Source organism: Crinia signifera, chromosome 5 (assembly GCF_055691185.1).
Source record: "Crinia signifera chromosome 5, ASM5569118v1, whole genome shotgun sequence".
In the NCBI taxonomy this organism is placed as follows: Eukaryota; Metazoa; Chordata; class Amphibia; order Anura; family Myobatrachidae; genus Crinia; species Crinia signifera.
Window position 1 is genome coordinate 166,724,493 of NC_139221.1, and position 15,779 is coordinate 166,740,271.

At 45.6% G+C, this 15,779-nt stretch overlaps 1 protein-coding gene across 3 annotated transcripts in view; it reads right to left on the reverse strand.

Annotated features, from left to right (window-relative positions):
* Window positions 1-15,779, reverse strand: part of GALNT1 (polypeptide N-acetylgalactosaminyltransferase 1) — a 205,261-nt gene that overhangs the window by 48,162 nt on the left and 141,320 nt on the right. For all 3 annotated transcript variants that reach the window (XM_083188257.1, XM_083188256.1, XM_083188258.1), the window contains exon 4: window positions 15,078-15,244. In XM_083188257.1, the coding sequence (XP_083044383.1) occupies window positions 15,078-15,244 (167 nt within the window). The remainder of the gene's footprint in view (window positions 1-15,077; window positions 15,245-15,779) is intronic.

The window sequence follows — 15,779 nt, forward strand, 5'->3', positions numbered from 1 at the left end:
GGTGTCCATGGCGACGCGGACACCTGGGAAGCCCGCGAAGGGACGCGTTTACCTGTGAAGGTATCCGCGTCCGCTCGCCACGCTTCGGGCTCGGTGGCTCGCTGCGCTCGCCACACTATTCTATTCTCACTCCACGCCCTAGTGGATAGTAGGGCATGAAAAGGTCGGAGGACGCATCCCGCCGCCGCTCGCCACGCTTCGGGTTCACGTTGATGGTGGGGTGGCGTAAACTACTTTTGGGGGGACATTTCAATGTTTACGGGTCTTTTTGGCCCATTTACTATTGTTCCTATGCTGATTTGGGTAAATTGATCCATTTAACATTGTTTCCTATGGGAAATCGTGGTCATCGCGGGTAAATTGAAGCATTTAACATTGTTCCCTATGGGGAAATCGGGGGCATCGTGTCTGGACCATTTAAGCATTTTTAGGTGCACACGACACGACCGACCAGATTTTTCACTGTTTTCAATGCATTTCAATGGAAAAATCGGGGGCATCGCGTCGGTCGCGTCGCAGGCCACTCAAATTACCCCCGATGGCCAAGATTTGTGGCCGTGCTAGGAAACAAGTACCAAACCTGCTTCTCATGTTGTGCACAAAAATTCCTGTCACAAGGAAGAAGTCAAGATATGGCCGAGGAATCATTCTCTAATACCTAATACAAGTGATAAAACTCCTCAGTGACTAAGTCGTCCTGAACAGGAGACCATAACAATAAACACAATTTTGAGTGCACATTGATGCTGAGCTGTGATACCAATGTGCAGAGTAGCACCATGTTAATCAATAATTTTAATGAAATATTGGTTATATAATATATTATAAATGAAAGATAGATTTAAAAAAATGCAGGAATTCCTTGTGTACAGTTAGTATAATGAGTCCTATAGATTGTAAGCTTGCAGCAGGGCCCTCCTACCTCCAAGTCTGTCTGTTGTTGCCCAGTTTGTCTTATCACTGTCTACTATTGTAAAGCGCAACGGAATCTGCTGCGCTATATAAGAAACTGTAAATAAATAAATAAATGAGTCTCTGCATATCAAGAATAGGTGTGATTTCGGAGGAAGAACAAGGAATAGAAGCAGGCGCTACTTTGGGCTGCAGGATAAAGAGCAAATCACTCCTAGCAAATTCTGTAGATTATTATTTTTTTTATTTTTTTAGGACTCACAAAAGTAGAACCAATACACCTTGAGGAAGACTTTAGTGTTGAAACGCGTTTGTGTTTTTATTTTGACTTTTTGGAAGGCATTCTCCACTTGTGCAGTGAAGTTGTCTGTGGTGAGTCACCAGTGGCGACCTTGTTGCTCCCCAGGCTCTTTGTTTTTCACTCATGTTTCCATCTGTGTTAAATGCCTTTCATTTTATTCTTATATAAATAAAACCACTATTGGACTATTGATCTGCTTGGGTGCTGTTTCGTTTTGTAGAAAGAAACCGTTATAGGAGGATACACCTTTAAGATGAAGTAATGCTGTGTACACACTGATACAATCTGCATAAGATCCAGATAAGATTTTGACTATATAGTCAAAATCTTATTTGGATCTCATGCAGATTGTATGGGTTTTATCCCAAGCGATCCAGATGCGTTCAAGATGCGCGCTCCCATATCTTAACCAGAAAGTCTTGGCTGCCCTGTCTATATAGTGCAGATCTGCACTATATAGTCTAAATTGATTGCAGATAGTGTAAATTGTATGCAGATAGTCTAAATTGTAATCGAATCTGGATCTTATGCAGATTGTACTAGTGTGTACACAGCATTAGACCACGTGAGCATCAATTTTAAAGATACCTTTATATGTTTTCATGAAGTACTGTGAATGTAAGCTTATTGTAAGCACCTTATTGTTGATTCAGCACATAGGGTGATCCCGTAAGAATATGAATATAGCATCACGAAGACCCATACTGAAAGGATTTAATTTCATCTGGAAATCTTAACTAGAGACCTTGGGTTTAATTTTAAAGTATCACACTATGTATATTTTTTCTTTCTTTGTATTAGAAATATTGGAGGAGTTGGGAGTTGACAACATTACACATTTTTTACCTCAAGTTACAATACAGACATGCTTAACTATATATCCTTTTTATCATATGTGCGCGATTACAATTTCACCTATTGCCTTTTCTGAATTGTATTTTCTGGGGGTTTGGAACTATTCCCTCTTTTGATGTTGTTATTATTGCTGCACAAAGGCGCAGTAGGTACTGTAAAAATCCTTTCTGGTTAGAACCAATACAATATGAGCACTTTGCCACATCAAACACAATACATAACAAAAATTGTATAGCTTAATATCAGCATTAAAAAATCTAAGATATATATCTATATATAGATATATATCTATATATAGATATATAAACGACTTGTAGTAGGAGAGCACACCTCTCATGCATCAGCTGCTGCGGTGCCTTTCCTTGGATTCCCCGGGCTTGGGGACCTCAATGTAGCAGACAGTATGGACGGCACTTGGCACTAAAACAACTCACAGGCAGTGGGTATATAGATATATATCTATATATAGATATATATCAATATCTATATCTATAATATCCAGAGTACCCTGGTGTCAACTGTTTTACTGTCTTGAAAAAGGCCATACGTGGCCGAAACTTCGACCTCAGAACTGTTTTCTGTGACTGAACAGATGGAAATGGTAATAAATTCTTACATTTTGGTTAGTGCCCTTGATTGGACCGAATTGGCCATATGAAGTGTGTTATTAGTGGTACAGCCCGCTTAGAGGAAGTACCCCTCTGCCGACAAATTGATGGTGTGAGTGCGGAACTATACACACACACACACACACACACACACACACATATATATACACACACACACATATATACACACACACACACACACACAACGGTATTCACAGATGCACTCACCAGTACTTCAATAAAAATAAATGTATTTTCTCACATGGGTCACAGCGACAGATTCAGGTCATGTGTCGACGATTCGACCGCTTCAGGGGCAGCCTTTAAGACACCACCAGTATTGACAATTTTAGGAGAGATTAAGGAGGTATTCAATGGGAGCGTCACAGCAGTCGAGCTTGCTCGACCGCCGTGTCCAGTCCCGTTCACGGTCAGCTCGACCGAGAACATGCAGGCGGGATTCAATGTCCCGTCTGCCGGGGAGCGAGAAGGGGGCATGGCCGCGAGTTGCGGCAGGGAAGAGGCGAGCTGCAGAGATACCCTGCTCAATGCTGTCAGGGAAGACAGCATTGAATAGGGCCCGGCGGGCATCTCCCCGACGGGAGTTGCTCGCCGGTGATTGAATATCCCCCTTAGTAGCTATACATTAAATGTAGTAGCGCAGTGGTAGCAAACTCCAGTCCTCGAGAGCTACCAACAGTTCACATTTTCCAGGCAACATAGCAGCTGCAAAGGTGTAATCATTACTTACTGACACTTTTTAAACGATCCACAGGTGCAGCTAATTACCGTACTTCACTTGTGATTCTGTGCGTAGATCTGGAAAACATGCACTATTGGTGGATCTCGAGGACTGGAGTTGGCTACCCCAGTAGTAGCTAATAAGATAGTATGTAATAAGGCAGCTAAATGTATATGTGGACTGCAGATGTATTTGTTAAATACCCAAAGTTCTACCAGGGAGCAAAATTAGTAATGACATGATTCTATTTCCTCTGGTTTGGCTGGAGGCCTGACACACACGATAAACTCATGGTTCTTTCACCATTCTTTAAATGGATGAATCGACGCTAGGCATCATATGCTGTAAATGTATAGGAAATAATGTCTTCTAAAGTATTATATTTGGTGCTCTAGGCACAGTTTTATAGTTGCACATTTCAAATGTATAGATTATAAATTTGTTATACAGTAAATGCATAAGTAAATTGGTTTCCATAATTCTTTGACATTTGGAAACTGCCCTTGGGCCATTCTCACATACTGTAGGAATTTATATTTTTAATGACTGACAGCAGCAAAGGGGTCTCTAGACAAGCAATTTCTTTGAGATGCAGTCCTGTCTCTCTATGTAAAAAAGGTTTTTTTTTTTTTTAAAAAGACCATATTGCTGTTTTTTTTATAATTTCATGTTGTTCCTTAGAAGGGTTAAGATTTCAATTAAGCTGAACTGGTTTTAGGTCTAGATATGCAAAAGGGGGAAGCAATTTAAATATATATATATATTATATTTGCATTTGTGAAAGAGGCAGGTGTATGTTAAAATGGTTAAATACATAAAAAGAGCTGCTATACTGCTTTATCCAGTTATTTAAATTATTTTCAGTGTAATCTGTGCTTATTCATATTTTGTGCGATTAAGACAGTGGCGTAAGTTCGCCCCAATCGCCAGGAGGCAAGATAAATTTTTATGCCCCCTGTCCCGTAGATAGATAGGTAGATAGAGCAAGCAGTGAGGCAGCCCTTACAGCAATATTAATAATTTGACTAGCTAACAGCAAAGTAGCTGAACTGATTAACCACATAACCCTTCATATGTGAATTGTTGATGTCAGCGTCACAGGTATTGCAAGGTTAGGCAGCAGGAGCGCAGGTTAGGGAATAGGCCAGGTAAGACTGACAGAGGCAAGGTTATGAGGGACGGTAAGGTAGCAGGAGGGAAAGCTACAGTGTACCCGCAGCGCCGCGAGCCCGTAAGGGGCTTTGTTGCACTCCCCCCTCTGCAGTCTGGATTCCAATGTCAGGCTAATGACTGTTGGAATCCCGACTGTCTGTGTGTTATACCACACCCCATCGTGGTACACTCACAATGCTCTGTGCTGAGAGATCGTGCAGAGTGGAGCTTTGCCTATTGTTTTTATAGGCAATTATTGTTTTTATAGACAATAGCCCCACACGATCTAGGTAAACCAGTTCAAGCACTGGCTTTCCTTTCAGCAATAGCGACGCGCAGGACCACGCATCACCATCACTGCAGGGTATACACATGGAGTGATCCGTGGTCCTTTACTAAGGGATCTAGCCGACCATTCATCCTGACATTTTTTGAATCATTAATCACATCAGAATGGTCCCCCACTCTGCCCCAATTCACTTTATGTCCCCCAGCCTTCCACTTCACTGTATATTCCCTAGACTGCCCCCCCTTCTCTGTATTTCCTCCAGCCTGCACCCATTCACTGTATGTCCCCCACTCTGCCCCCTTCACTGTATATTTCCCTGCATGTCCCCCAGCCTGCTCCTCCTTCACTGTATATCCACCATTCACTGTATGTTTCCCACTCTGCACCCATTCACTCTGCCCCCCCCCTTCTCTGAAAGTCCATCACTGCCTCCATTCACTTTATGTCCCAAAGCCTGACCCTCCATTCACTGTATGTCCCCTAATCTGCCCCCATTCACTGCATGACCCCCATTCACTATGTCCCATAGCCTGCCCCCCCTCCTCTGAATGTCCATCACTGCCTTCATTCACTGTATGTCCCCCAGCATGACTCTTCTTCACTGTATATCCCCCACTCTGCCCCCAGTGACTGTATGTCCCCCTGCCTGCCCCCTCCCTTCTCTGTATGTTTCCCAGCTCCTTGTGTGAGCCAGAGGACGGAGAGGCAAAGCAGGCACTGCAAGGACAGGAGATGCTTGGGCTCCCGCTGCCATCCTCCTCCGCTCTGCAGGTTATGGGTGCAAGCTTCCCCCTTGCTGCACCCCCTCCCCACACACTGCTGTCACTGTGATTGCGGAGGAGGGTGATATACGATTGCAGCTGCAGTGGTTGGATGTATACTCAGCCGAAAGATGCCAAACACATCTAACTGTTGCAGCCGGCACCTCCTCACTGCTGTAGACAGAAAGGTAAAGGCACGTTCGCCGGGACCCCACCTTAAGTGCTGTGTGTCCCGCATCTGATGCCCCACCCACTTCTGGCTGGAGGCTGCGGGCCACTTGAAATGACAGCACGGGCCGCAATTTGCCCAAAGGCCGGACTTTGGACATGCCTGAGTTAGGGTAAAGCTGCAGGAGGGGAGGTTAGGTGAGAAGTTAGGGTAACACTGCAGGAGGGGACATTAGGGGAGAGGATAGGGTAAAGCTGCAGGAGGGGAGGTTAGGTGAGAAGTTAGGGTAAGGCTGCACGAGGAAAGGTTAGGGGAGAGAACAGGGTAAGGCTACAGGATGGGGGTGTTAGAAGAGAGAATAGGGTGGGCTGCAGGAGGCAAGGTTAGGGTAGGCTAGGTTGAGGCTGCAGGAGGGGAGAGGTTAGGGGATAGGTTAGAGTGAGGCTGCAGGAGGGGAGAGTTTAGGGGGTAGGTTGGGGTGAGGCTCCAGAACGGTAGAGGTTAGGGGGTAGGATAAGGTGAGGCTGCAGGAGGAGACATGTTAGAGGGTAGGTTAGGGTGAGGCTGCAGGAGGGAAGAGGTTAGGGGGAGGCTGCAGGAGGGTAGAGGTTAGGGTGAGGCTGCAGGAGTGGAGGGGTTAGGGGACAGGTTAGGCTAAGGCTGCAGAAGGGTAGCAGGTTATTTGTCTCTGGCTGTAGCCCACTCCCTACTCCTCCCCTGCTCTGTATAAGCTGTGTAACTTCAAAGACCTGGGTGAGCCATAGGCAGGGGAAGTGATAGGGGAGGATCTCCTGGCTGGAGGTAGCTGCTCAGAGTGTGGGGCTCCTGTGCCCGAGTGCTGGAAGCTGTGTGCACTGTGTGCTGGCTGGGCAGTATCCTGCTGCTGCTGGTGATCGTCCCCGGAGTTCAAAGGAGCATGTGCTGGTCTTTCCTCCAATCATAGCTCAGCACATGCTCCTCTGACCCAACTGCAGTGCCTCCTGGGATTTTTTTACCCAGTAGTGCACTGGAGAGTACTTTGTGCTGCCCCCCTCCATCAGCGTTAATCGCAGCCTTGTCCCTCCTGCTCTTCTACTCCAGGAGGGATGAAGGGGCACTCTGTGTGGGCTGTGTGCACAGTGGAGCTGGAGGCAATGGAGGAGATGTGGCCCCCTCTGGAGCAGTCACCCGGCGGCGAATGACTCCATTGCCTCCGGCAGTTGCGCCCCTGGATTAAGCTCTTTTGCACAGCTGACACCGTTACAGGACTTCTGCAGCATCTTCACCAGATTACTGGGACTTGTAGTTCCAAGGAGAATAATATTTCATTAGCATCTTGACTGCCAACAGAAGACCGCGCTAGAACATCAAATGGATCAGAATGCCAATGTCGGAATACCACCAACCATCATCCCGATCGGTGAGTTCTAGAAGGTGGCCTAGGGATGGGAGAGGGGACTTGGGTTTAGGCTGCGGGAAGGTGGTGTGTGTGTGTGTGTGTGTGTGTTTGGGGGGGGGGGGGGGGCTTGCAAGGATATGTACATTGTATTTGTGTATAAATCTCAAAGCAAGATGTGAGCTCTGAAGAATGAGTGACAGTGCTACTTAAAAAAACAACAACACATATGGCTTATACCAATTAAAGTGAGGGACCTTGTAATGTGATGAGAACTACAGTTATTTTTGCTACTTAGTGCTTATTTATACCCCTTTTACACCAAAAACCCTGGTCGGACCCTGGTCTTTGAATGCTGGAGTATCCAGGGTCTGCCCCTGCTTTATACCCCATTTACACAGCACTTTGACCTGGGTCTGCACCATTTACATTGAACCTGGGTCAGCCCTGCCTTAAAATAAATATATATATATATATATATATATATATATATATATTGTGGGGTTTTAGCATCAAACGGGTAGGCACAGGTGAGGATTTGACACAGACTTAGACAGTGACATCACGGCTTGGGTCCAAAACAGGGCTTGCCTGAGTTTTATTGCAGCACTCAGAGCAAGAAACTAACCACAGCCTTTACACTTCAGGCAAAACAGAAAACAAAACCTGCTCGTCTGAGCTCTAACTAAACAGAATAAACGTCCCTCTCTATACCAGGGCCACACTATGTGACACTGGACACATACAGCAGATATAGATCCAGTAATGCAGTACTTACAGCCTTGTCTCTCTCTAGCAGCAGCTTACTGCCTCCAACACCCAGGGAGAGAGAGAGCACTATGGAAAGGGCTGACTCCTTTTTAAAAGAATCAGGTGCTCTCCTGATTACCAGCCCAGGACAGAACACCCTTTGTAAGCTGGAGCTTACCACACAGATTGAAATAGCCTGCAGTCTATATGCCATAAGACAGGATTCTAGGGGAAAGGTACCTGCCGTCTATGACTTTCCCTGCCACTGTCTTACATACCCTCCCCCTCTGTTCGAACCTGTGGGGTCGGACACTGTCTGCCAACTGGCAGTATGTTCGGGATAGGGCATCGGCATTACCCTGAAGCCTTCCTGCTCTGTGTTCCACTGTAAATTTGAAATTTTGCAAATTGAGAAACCATCTCGTGACCCTTGCATTTCTCTCTTTGGCTTGGTACATCCATATAAGTGGGGAGTGGTCAGTGATTAATCTAAAGGAGCGTCCTAAGAGATAGTACTTTAGGGATTCAAGGGCCCACTTGATTGCTAAGCACTCCCGTTCAACTATACTGTAGTTTCTCTCCGCAGGTGTGAGCTTCCTGCTCAAATATGTTACCGGGTGTTCCTCTCCACCAACTTCTTGGGAGAGGACAGCACCTAGTCCCACATCAGAAGCATCAGTCTGTACGACAAACTCTTTTTTAAAATCTGGAGTGATCAGGACTGGTTGATTACAAAGGGCCACTTTTAATTCTTGGAATGCCCTTTCAGCCTCTGGGTTCCAGCTGACCATAACTGCCTTACCTCCTTTGGTAAGATCGGTTAGGGGCGCTGCCATGGTTGCAAACTGGGGAATGAACCTACGGTAATACCCCAGAATTCCCAAAAAAGCCCTGACTTGTTTTTTTGTCGAAGGACGAGGCCAGTTTTGGATAGCCTCCACTTTATTTATTTGAGGCTTTATTATACCTCTCCCGATAACATACCCCAGGTAACGTGCCTCCTCGAGGCCTAAAGTACACTTTTGTGGGTTCGCTGTCAACCCCGCCTCTCTGAGGGAATTTAGGACCGCCTGGACTTTGGGTAAATGACTCTTCCAGTCATCACTAAAAATTATGATGTCGTCTAGATATGCCGAGGCATACTGACGATGGGGTTTAAGAACAATGTCCATTAACCTTTGAAAAGTTGCTGGAGCCCCATGCAACCCAAAAGGCAAACAGAGATATTGAAACAGACCATCGGGGGTGACAAACGCTGTTTTCTCTTTGGCACTATCGGTAAGAGGTACTTGCCAGTAACCTTTAGTTAAGTCGAGGGTAGAGAAATATCTAGCATGACCAAGTCTTTCAATTAACTCATCAACTCTTGGCATTGGGTAGGCATCAAATTTTGATACCTCGTTCAGCTTCCGGAAGTCATTACAGAAGCGCAAAGAGCCATCTGGTTTTGGAATTAATACAATCGGGCTTGACCACTCACTTTTAGACTCCTCGATAACCCCTAGGTCTAACATTTTCTGGACCTCCCCAGATATGGCCTGTCTACGCGCTTCTGGTACTCTATAGGGTTTTAAGCGTACCCGAACTCCAGGTTCGGTGACAATGTCATGTTTTATGGCTGTGGTGCGCCCTGGAAGTTCTGAGAACACATCATAATTCCTTTGTACTAACTCTTTAGTTTCCTGCTTCTGGGATTTGGACAGGGTCTCTGACACACGCACCTCTGGGCTATCACTAGAGGGGGCACTTACAGCTGTCAGAGCCTCTCTGTCTTTCCAGGGTTTAATTAAGTTCACATGGTACAACTGTTCTTGCTTCCGTTTACCTGGTTGATACACTTTATAATTTACACTTCCCACTTTTTCGATGATCTCATAAGGCCCTTGCCACTTAGCAAGAAATTTGCTTTCTACGGTGGGCACTAATACCAACACGCGATCACCTGGGTTAAAGCTTCTTACCCTGGCTGACCTGTTATACACTCGACTTTGTGCTTCTTGGGACTGCTCTAAGTGTTCCCTGACTATAGGCATGACCGCAGCAATTCTGTCTTGCATAAGAGAAATATGCTCAATGACACTCTTGTAGGGTGTAGTCTCCTGTTCCCAAGTTTCCTTTGCTATATCAAGCAGTCCACGAGGATGTCTGCCATATACTAGCTCAAAAGGGGAAAAACCTGTGGATGATTGGGGCACCTCACGAACCGCAAACATCAAATAAGGCAGAAGACAGTCCCAGTCCTTCCCATCTTTGCTCACTACCCTCTTCAACATCCCCTTTAATGTTTTATTAAACCTTTCCACAAGACCGTCAGTTTGTGGGTGATACACCGATGTACGGAGATGCTTAATTTTCAACAGTTTACACAACTCTTTCATGACTTTAGACATGAAGGGGGTTCCTTGATCGGTAAGGATCTCTTTGGGTATGCCGGTACGGGTAAACATGTTGAAGAGCTCTTTTGCTATGGACTTTGAAGAGGTATTCCGCAAAGGAATAGCCTCAGGGTAACGAGTGGCGTAATCCAACACCACGAGAATATACTGAAATCCCCTTGAGGATTTTACCAAAGGGCCGACCAGGTCCATTGCAATCCTGTCAAAGGGCACTTCAATAATAGGTAACGGAACCAGGGGACTTCTAAAATGTGTCATGGGAGCAGTCAGCTGACAGTCAGGGCAGGACTTACAGTAGTCTTCTACTGCGCGGTGAACCCCGGGCCAGTAAAACCGTTGCAACACGCGTTGTGTGGTCTTTTCAGTACCTAAGTGTCCTCCCATCGCGTGTTTGTGAGCAAGGTCTAAGACCATTCTACGGTATGGCCGGGGCACCGCCAGCTGCTCAACTATCTCCCCACAGATTTTATCTACCCGATACAGTAGATCCTGGTTAATGGCCATATATGGGAACTCTTTGTCAGCATTGGGGTATTGGGGCTCACCATTTATGACTTTAGGATTTTCCCTAGCTCTTAATAAGGTGGGATCTCTAAGTTGAGCAGTCCCAAAATTATCACGTGACATCTCTAGTTCAGGCATATCACACGCTTCTTCCTGCTCCTCAGCTTCACCTGCAAGAACAGCTAGGGGAAAACTGTCAGATTCAATAGTGGTCACCCCTACCGTTTGAACCTCAGTATCCTGATCAAAAGGCTCAGGACTAATCACAGGGCACACATTCTCATTATTAACATCATTTCTAGTGCAGTGTACATTCTTTTTCCACAAGTCCCAGAACAATGGGAAGTCTCTTCCCAGGATCACACTATGCATCAGGGTCTCTACCACGCCCACTTCATGGGACACAGTTCCACAAGTACTCTTTAGCTGGACTAAAGCTGTGGGATACTCCTTGGTGTCCCCATGTATGCACAAGACCCCTATGTAACGTCCTGTGAGTGTCCCAGGGTCTACCAAGCTGGCATGGATGAGAGTAACTAAACTCCCAGAGTCCAGAAGAGCCCTCCCGGGATAACCATCCACCTTTATATGACATATTTGCTGTCCAGTTTCTGACACAGTCTCAGCAGAGAAAACAGAACGTGCATATAAAGAGCTTCGCCAGGCTGTATCACACTCCATTGGCTCAGAAGTAAGGGGGCAATTGGCAGCAATATGCCCAGGTCCATGACAACGCCAACACTGTATGCGGCCCCAGTCTTTTTGCGACCCAGGTTTGGACCCCACTGTCCCTTGGGAACGCCTCTCCACTGTTTGTTCCCCATCTAGGCCACCTCCCTTTACAACATTATTCACCCCTCTAGTAAACGGAACAGTCTTACCAGATGATCCGGCCGCTTTGCTGTTCTTGAGGGTGGAATGTCCAGGAGGCACTTCTTGGAGTAGATTTTCAGTAGCTCTGTACCTCTCAACCAAGTTGACAAGCCCCTCGGCATCATTAGGGTCGCCCTGACCGACCCAGCGCTGAACCTTTGGAGGTAAGGAACATCGATACTTGTCCAGCACGACTCTCTCCACGATCTGCGCTGGTGTAGACTCCTCTGGCTGTAGCCATTTCCTTACCAGGTGGACCAGGTCATACATTTGGGACCGCGCAGGTAACTGTTCAGAAAAAGTCCAGTTATGCACCTTCCGGGCACGCACACTCATGTTTACGCCTAAGCGAGCAAGGATCTCTCCCTTGAGTTTCGCGTAGTCGTTAGCATCCTGCTCACTCAGATCAAAATACGCCTTTTGTGGTTCTCCAGTTAGAAAAGGTGCTACCACACCTGCCCATTGATCCACGGGTAACTGTTCACGCTCTGCTACACGTTCAAACACCGCAAGAAAGGCCTCTACATCATCCGTGAGAGTCATCTTTTGCAGAGATTTCTGTACTGCAGCCCGTGTGGTTGGAAGCAAGGGTTGGGGTGTTTGCACAGTCTGCGCCACACTCTTAGCCACATTCTGTATTTGCTCTTGTAATTGCAGATTAATTTGCTGCTGTTCCTTTAAGGCTAGTCTGTTGGATTCAAGCAGCAAAACATTGGTTTCAGCCTGGGCCCGCATGGCCTCCTCATGCACCTTTTGCTGACATGCGTTTGCCTGCACCAAGTGTTTTAAAAGGTCCTCCATTTTAACAGTCTCCTGTTGCAGTGTTACAGCAGCCTTTAGCCAGGACATGCAAGTATCAGTGCACTCCAGACACTCACTTGTGGCTGGTTGCCTTTAGCAACAACTTCCAGCTTGCTGTAGCAAAAAGTCCTATAGTTCGATGTATGTCTCTTTAAGTGAGATGCCTGCTTGCATTCTCCACCATATGTGGGGTTTTAGCATCAAACGGGTAGGCACAGGTGAGGATTTGGCACAGACTTAGACAGTGACATCACGGCTTGGGTCCAAAACAGGGCTTGCCTGAGTTTTATTGCAGCACTCAGAGCAAGAAACTAACCACAGCCTTTACACTTCAGGCAAAACAGAAAACAAAACCTGCTCGTCTGAGCTCTAACTAAACAGAATAAACGTCCCTCTCTATACCAGGGCCACACTATGTGACACTGGACACATACAGCAGATATAGATCCAGTAATGCAGTACTTACAGCCTTGTCTCTCTCTAGCAGCAGCTTACTGCCTCCAACACCCAGGGAGAGAGAGAGCACTATGGAAAGGGCTGACTCCTTTTTAAAAGAATCAGGTGCTCTCCTGATTACCAGCCCAGGACAGAACACCCTTTGTAAGCTGGAGCTTACCACACAGATTGAAATAGCCTGCAGTCTATATGCCATAAGACAGGATTCTAGGGGAAAGGTACCTGCCGTCTATGACTTTCCCTGCCACTGTCTTACAATATATATATATATATATATATATATATATATATATATATATATATTATATTTATATATATATATAATATATTTAAGGCAGGGCTGACCCAGGTTCAGTGTTTTTTAGGGGATAGATGGGGAGTGCTGTCCCTGGGTGCTGGGAGGAGGGGGGTCCCTGCGGCTGCTAAGGGGAGGGGGGGTACCTGTCCTGTCAGCCTGCGGTCGGAGCTCAGCGGAGGGGATGATGTGTGCCGCTGCTGTACCTCTCCCCGCAGCCGCGAAGTCCCTGCGGCGAATGAACAGTCAGTGGCGGGGGTCCCTCTGGCGCATGGGAACTAGTACTAGTTTCTATGCGCTGGAGGCACCGCCGACACTGACTGTACATTCGCCGCAGGGACCGGCTGCCGGGGGATGGTACAGCAGCGGCGCACATCATCCCCTCCGCTGAGCTCCGACCGCAGGCTGACAGGACAGGTACCCCCCCTCCCCTCAGCAGCCACAGGGACCCCCCCTCCTCCCGCAGCAGCTGGGCACATCTTCCCCAGCGCTGCACGCTGTGGACCCGCTGCGGGTGCCTGCACCTGCAGCGGGACCATTTACACTGCCATTTACACGGGTCCTATCCGGGTTCTACCCAGGTCAGGACCTGGGTAGAGGACCCGTGTAAATGGACACGGATATACCCCATTTACACCGCCGATGATCCCGGTCTGACCCGCAGCTGACCCGGATTTTTCGGCGGTGTAAAAGGGGTATTACTTAATGGACAGCAGCAACATATTTGCACAGTGATTTTATGCACCATTTCACACTTTGACACATCTATTTGATATATAGATAGATAGATATTACAGCCTTTTCATATTTGCTTTCTAATGAGTAAATTAAAAGTTATGTTTTATTAGGTTTTGCTTTTCTCCTTTGTGAACCATACAATACAATTTTTTAGAGATCCATGGTGGGATGTGGTATAACAGAAAAACTGCCACATAACTGACAAATCTGTAGCAACTGTGTTGTGCAATTATGTAATCATAGACAGAACCTTTACAGAACGTTCCAAACAGCAAACAATGGGGCAGATGTATTAAGCCTTAAGAATAGATAAATGCAAGGGTGATAAGGAGAGATAAACGTCCAGCCAATCAGGCTGTAACATGGCAGTTAGCAGGTGATTGGCTGGGCGTTTATCTCTCCTTATCACCCTTGCATTTATCTCTTGTTAAAGCTTAATACATCTGCACCATACGGCTGTACCATCTAGTTCTTGAAGGGGCTATCTAGTAAAGGGGCTACAGTGTAAAATATCCATTTTTATAGATCATTATTTAATCACCATACAAATATCGTCATTCTGTGAAAATATGCTGTAATAAATGCATAAACAGAAGCTGCATTATATGAAATCACTCATCTCTGTTTGTTATTACGCATCTGTGCTTTAACAAGGCATTTAAAACTCCAGTGTTTTATTCTCTAGAGCGAAATCACCCTAAGGAGAAATGTATAATTCATTAATATACTGTACAAGAATCTGTACTTCATTATTTATACCTCTCAAAGTATTGTTAAAATTATTTAACCTGTAACGTGTTTAAACATATTTAAGACTTCTCTTAATTGACTTCAGCATTGCACATGTTCCAAGTGCTTCTATAAACCTGTATCAGACAACCATAATGAATAATATCATATCTACTATGAATATTGCTTATGAAGGATTTATCACCACAATGTATTCAATGGTACAGAATACAGATATGCATTTAATTTTTTGAAATACCGTAAAAAAGATGCATATGTTATAGGAATATGAAAAATGATGGTTAATGTATTAATACATGCTGCATTAAATTTCTCACAATTATTTTCAATTAAAAAGGGACGATACACACCTCTTTCACTGGCATCATCCACGAGAACAATCTCTTGAAGAAGATGTCGCGGTGACCGATTTATCACACTGTGCACTGTCCTTAATAGTGTTGTCCAGGCTTCATTGTGAAACACTATAACAACACTTGTTGTTGGCAAACTATCAGGATAAACTTTTGTTTTACACCTGCAAACAAGACAATAGAATAAGTGGTTAATGAAGACAAAACAAATAATAATAATAATAATAATAATAATAATAATAATAATAATAATAAAGTGTTTGTAAAAGTCTACTGAATAAATACAAAACTCTATAAATGAAGGGTTTTTTGGGGAATTTATGCAGTTTTTGGTACTCTTTACCTAGCACGGCGCCCACGATTTTGATCGTGGGCATCGCAGGTAAAAAAATCGCGGGCATCGAATGCACTAAAAATCGGGTGCAACGCGACCGACGCGATGCCCGCGATTTCCCATAGGGAACAATGTTAAATGTCTCAATTGACCCGATTTTCATGTTCAATGCCTCAATTGACCCGATTTTTCCATAGGAAACAATGTTAAATGGCCCACAGAGGCCAAATAGCCACCCTGAAGTGTGAAATGGCCCCCACAATTGTTAACGGCACCCCACGATCAACGTCAACCCGAAGCGTGGCGAGCCCGCGAGGGGCGGCGGTACGCGTCCTACGACCTTTTCATACCCCCACTATCCACGT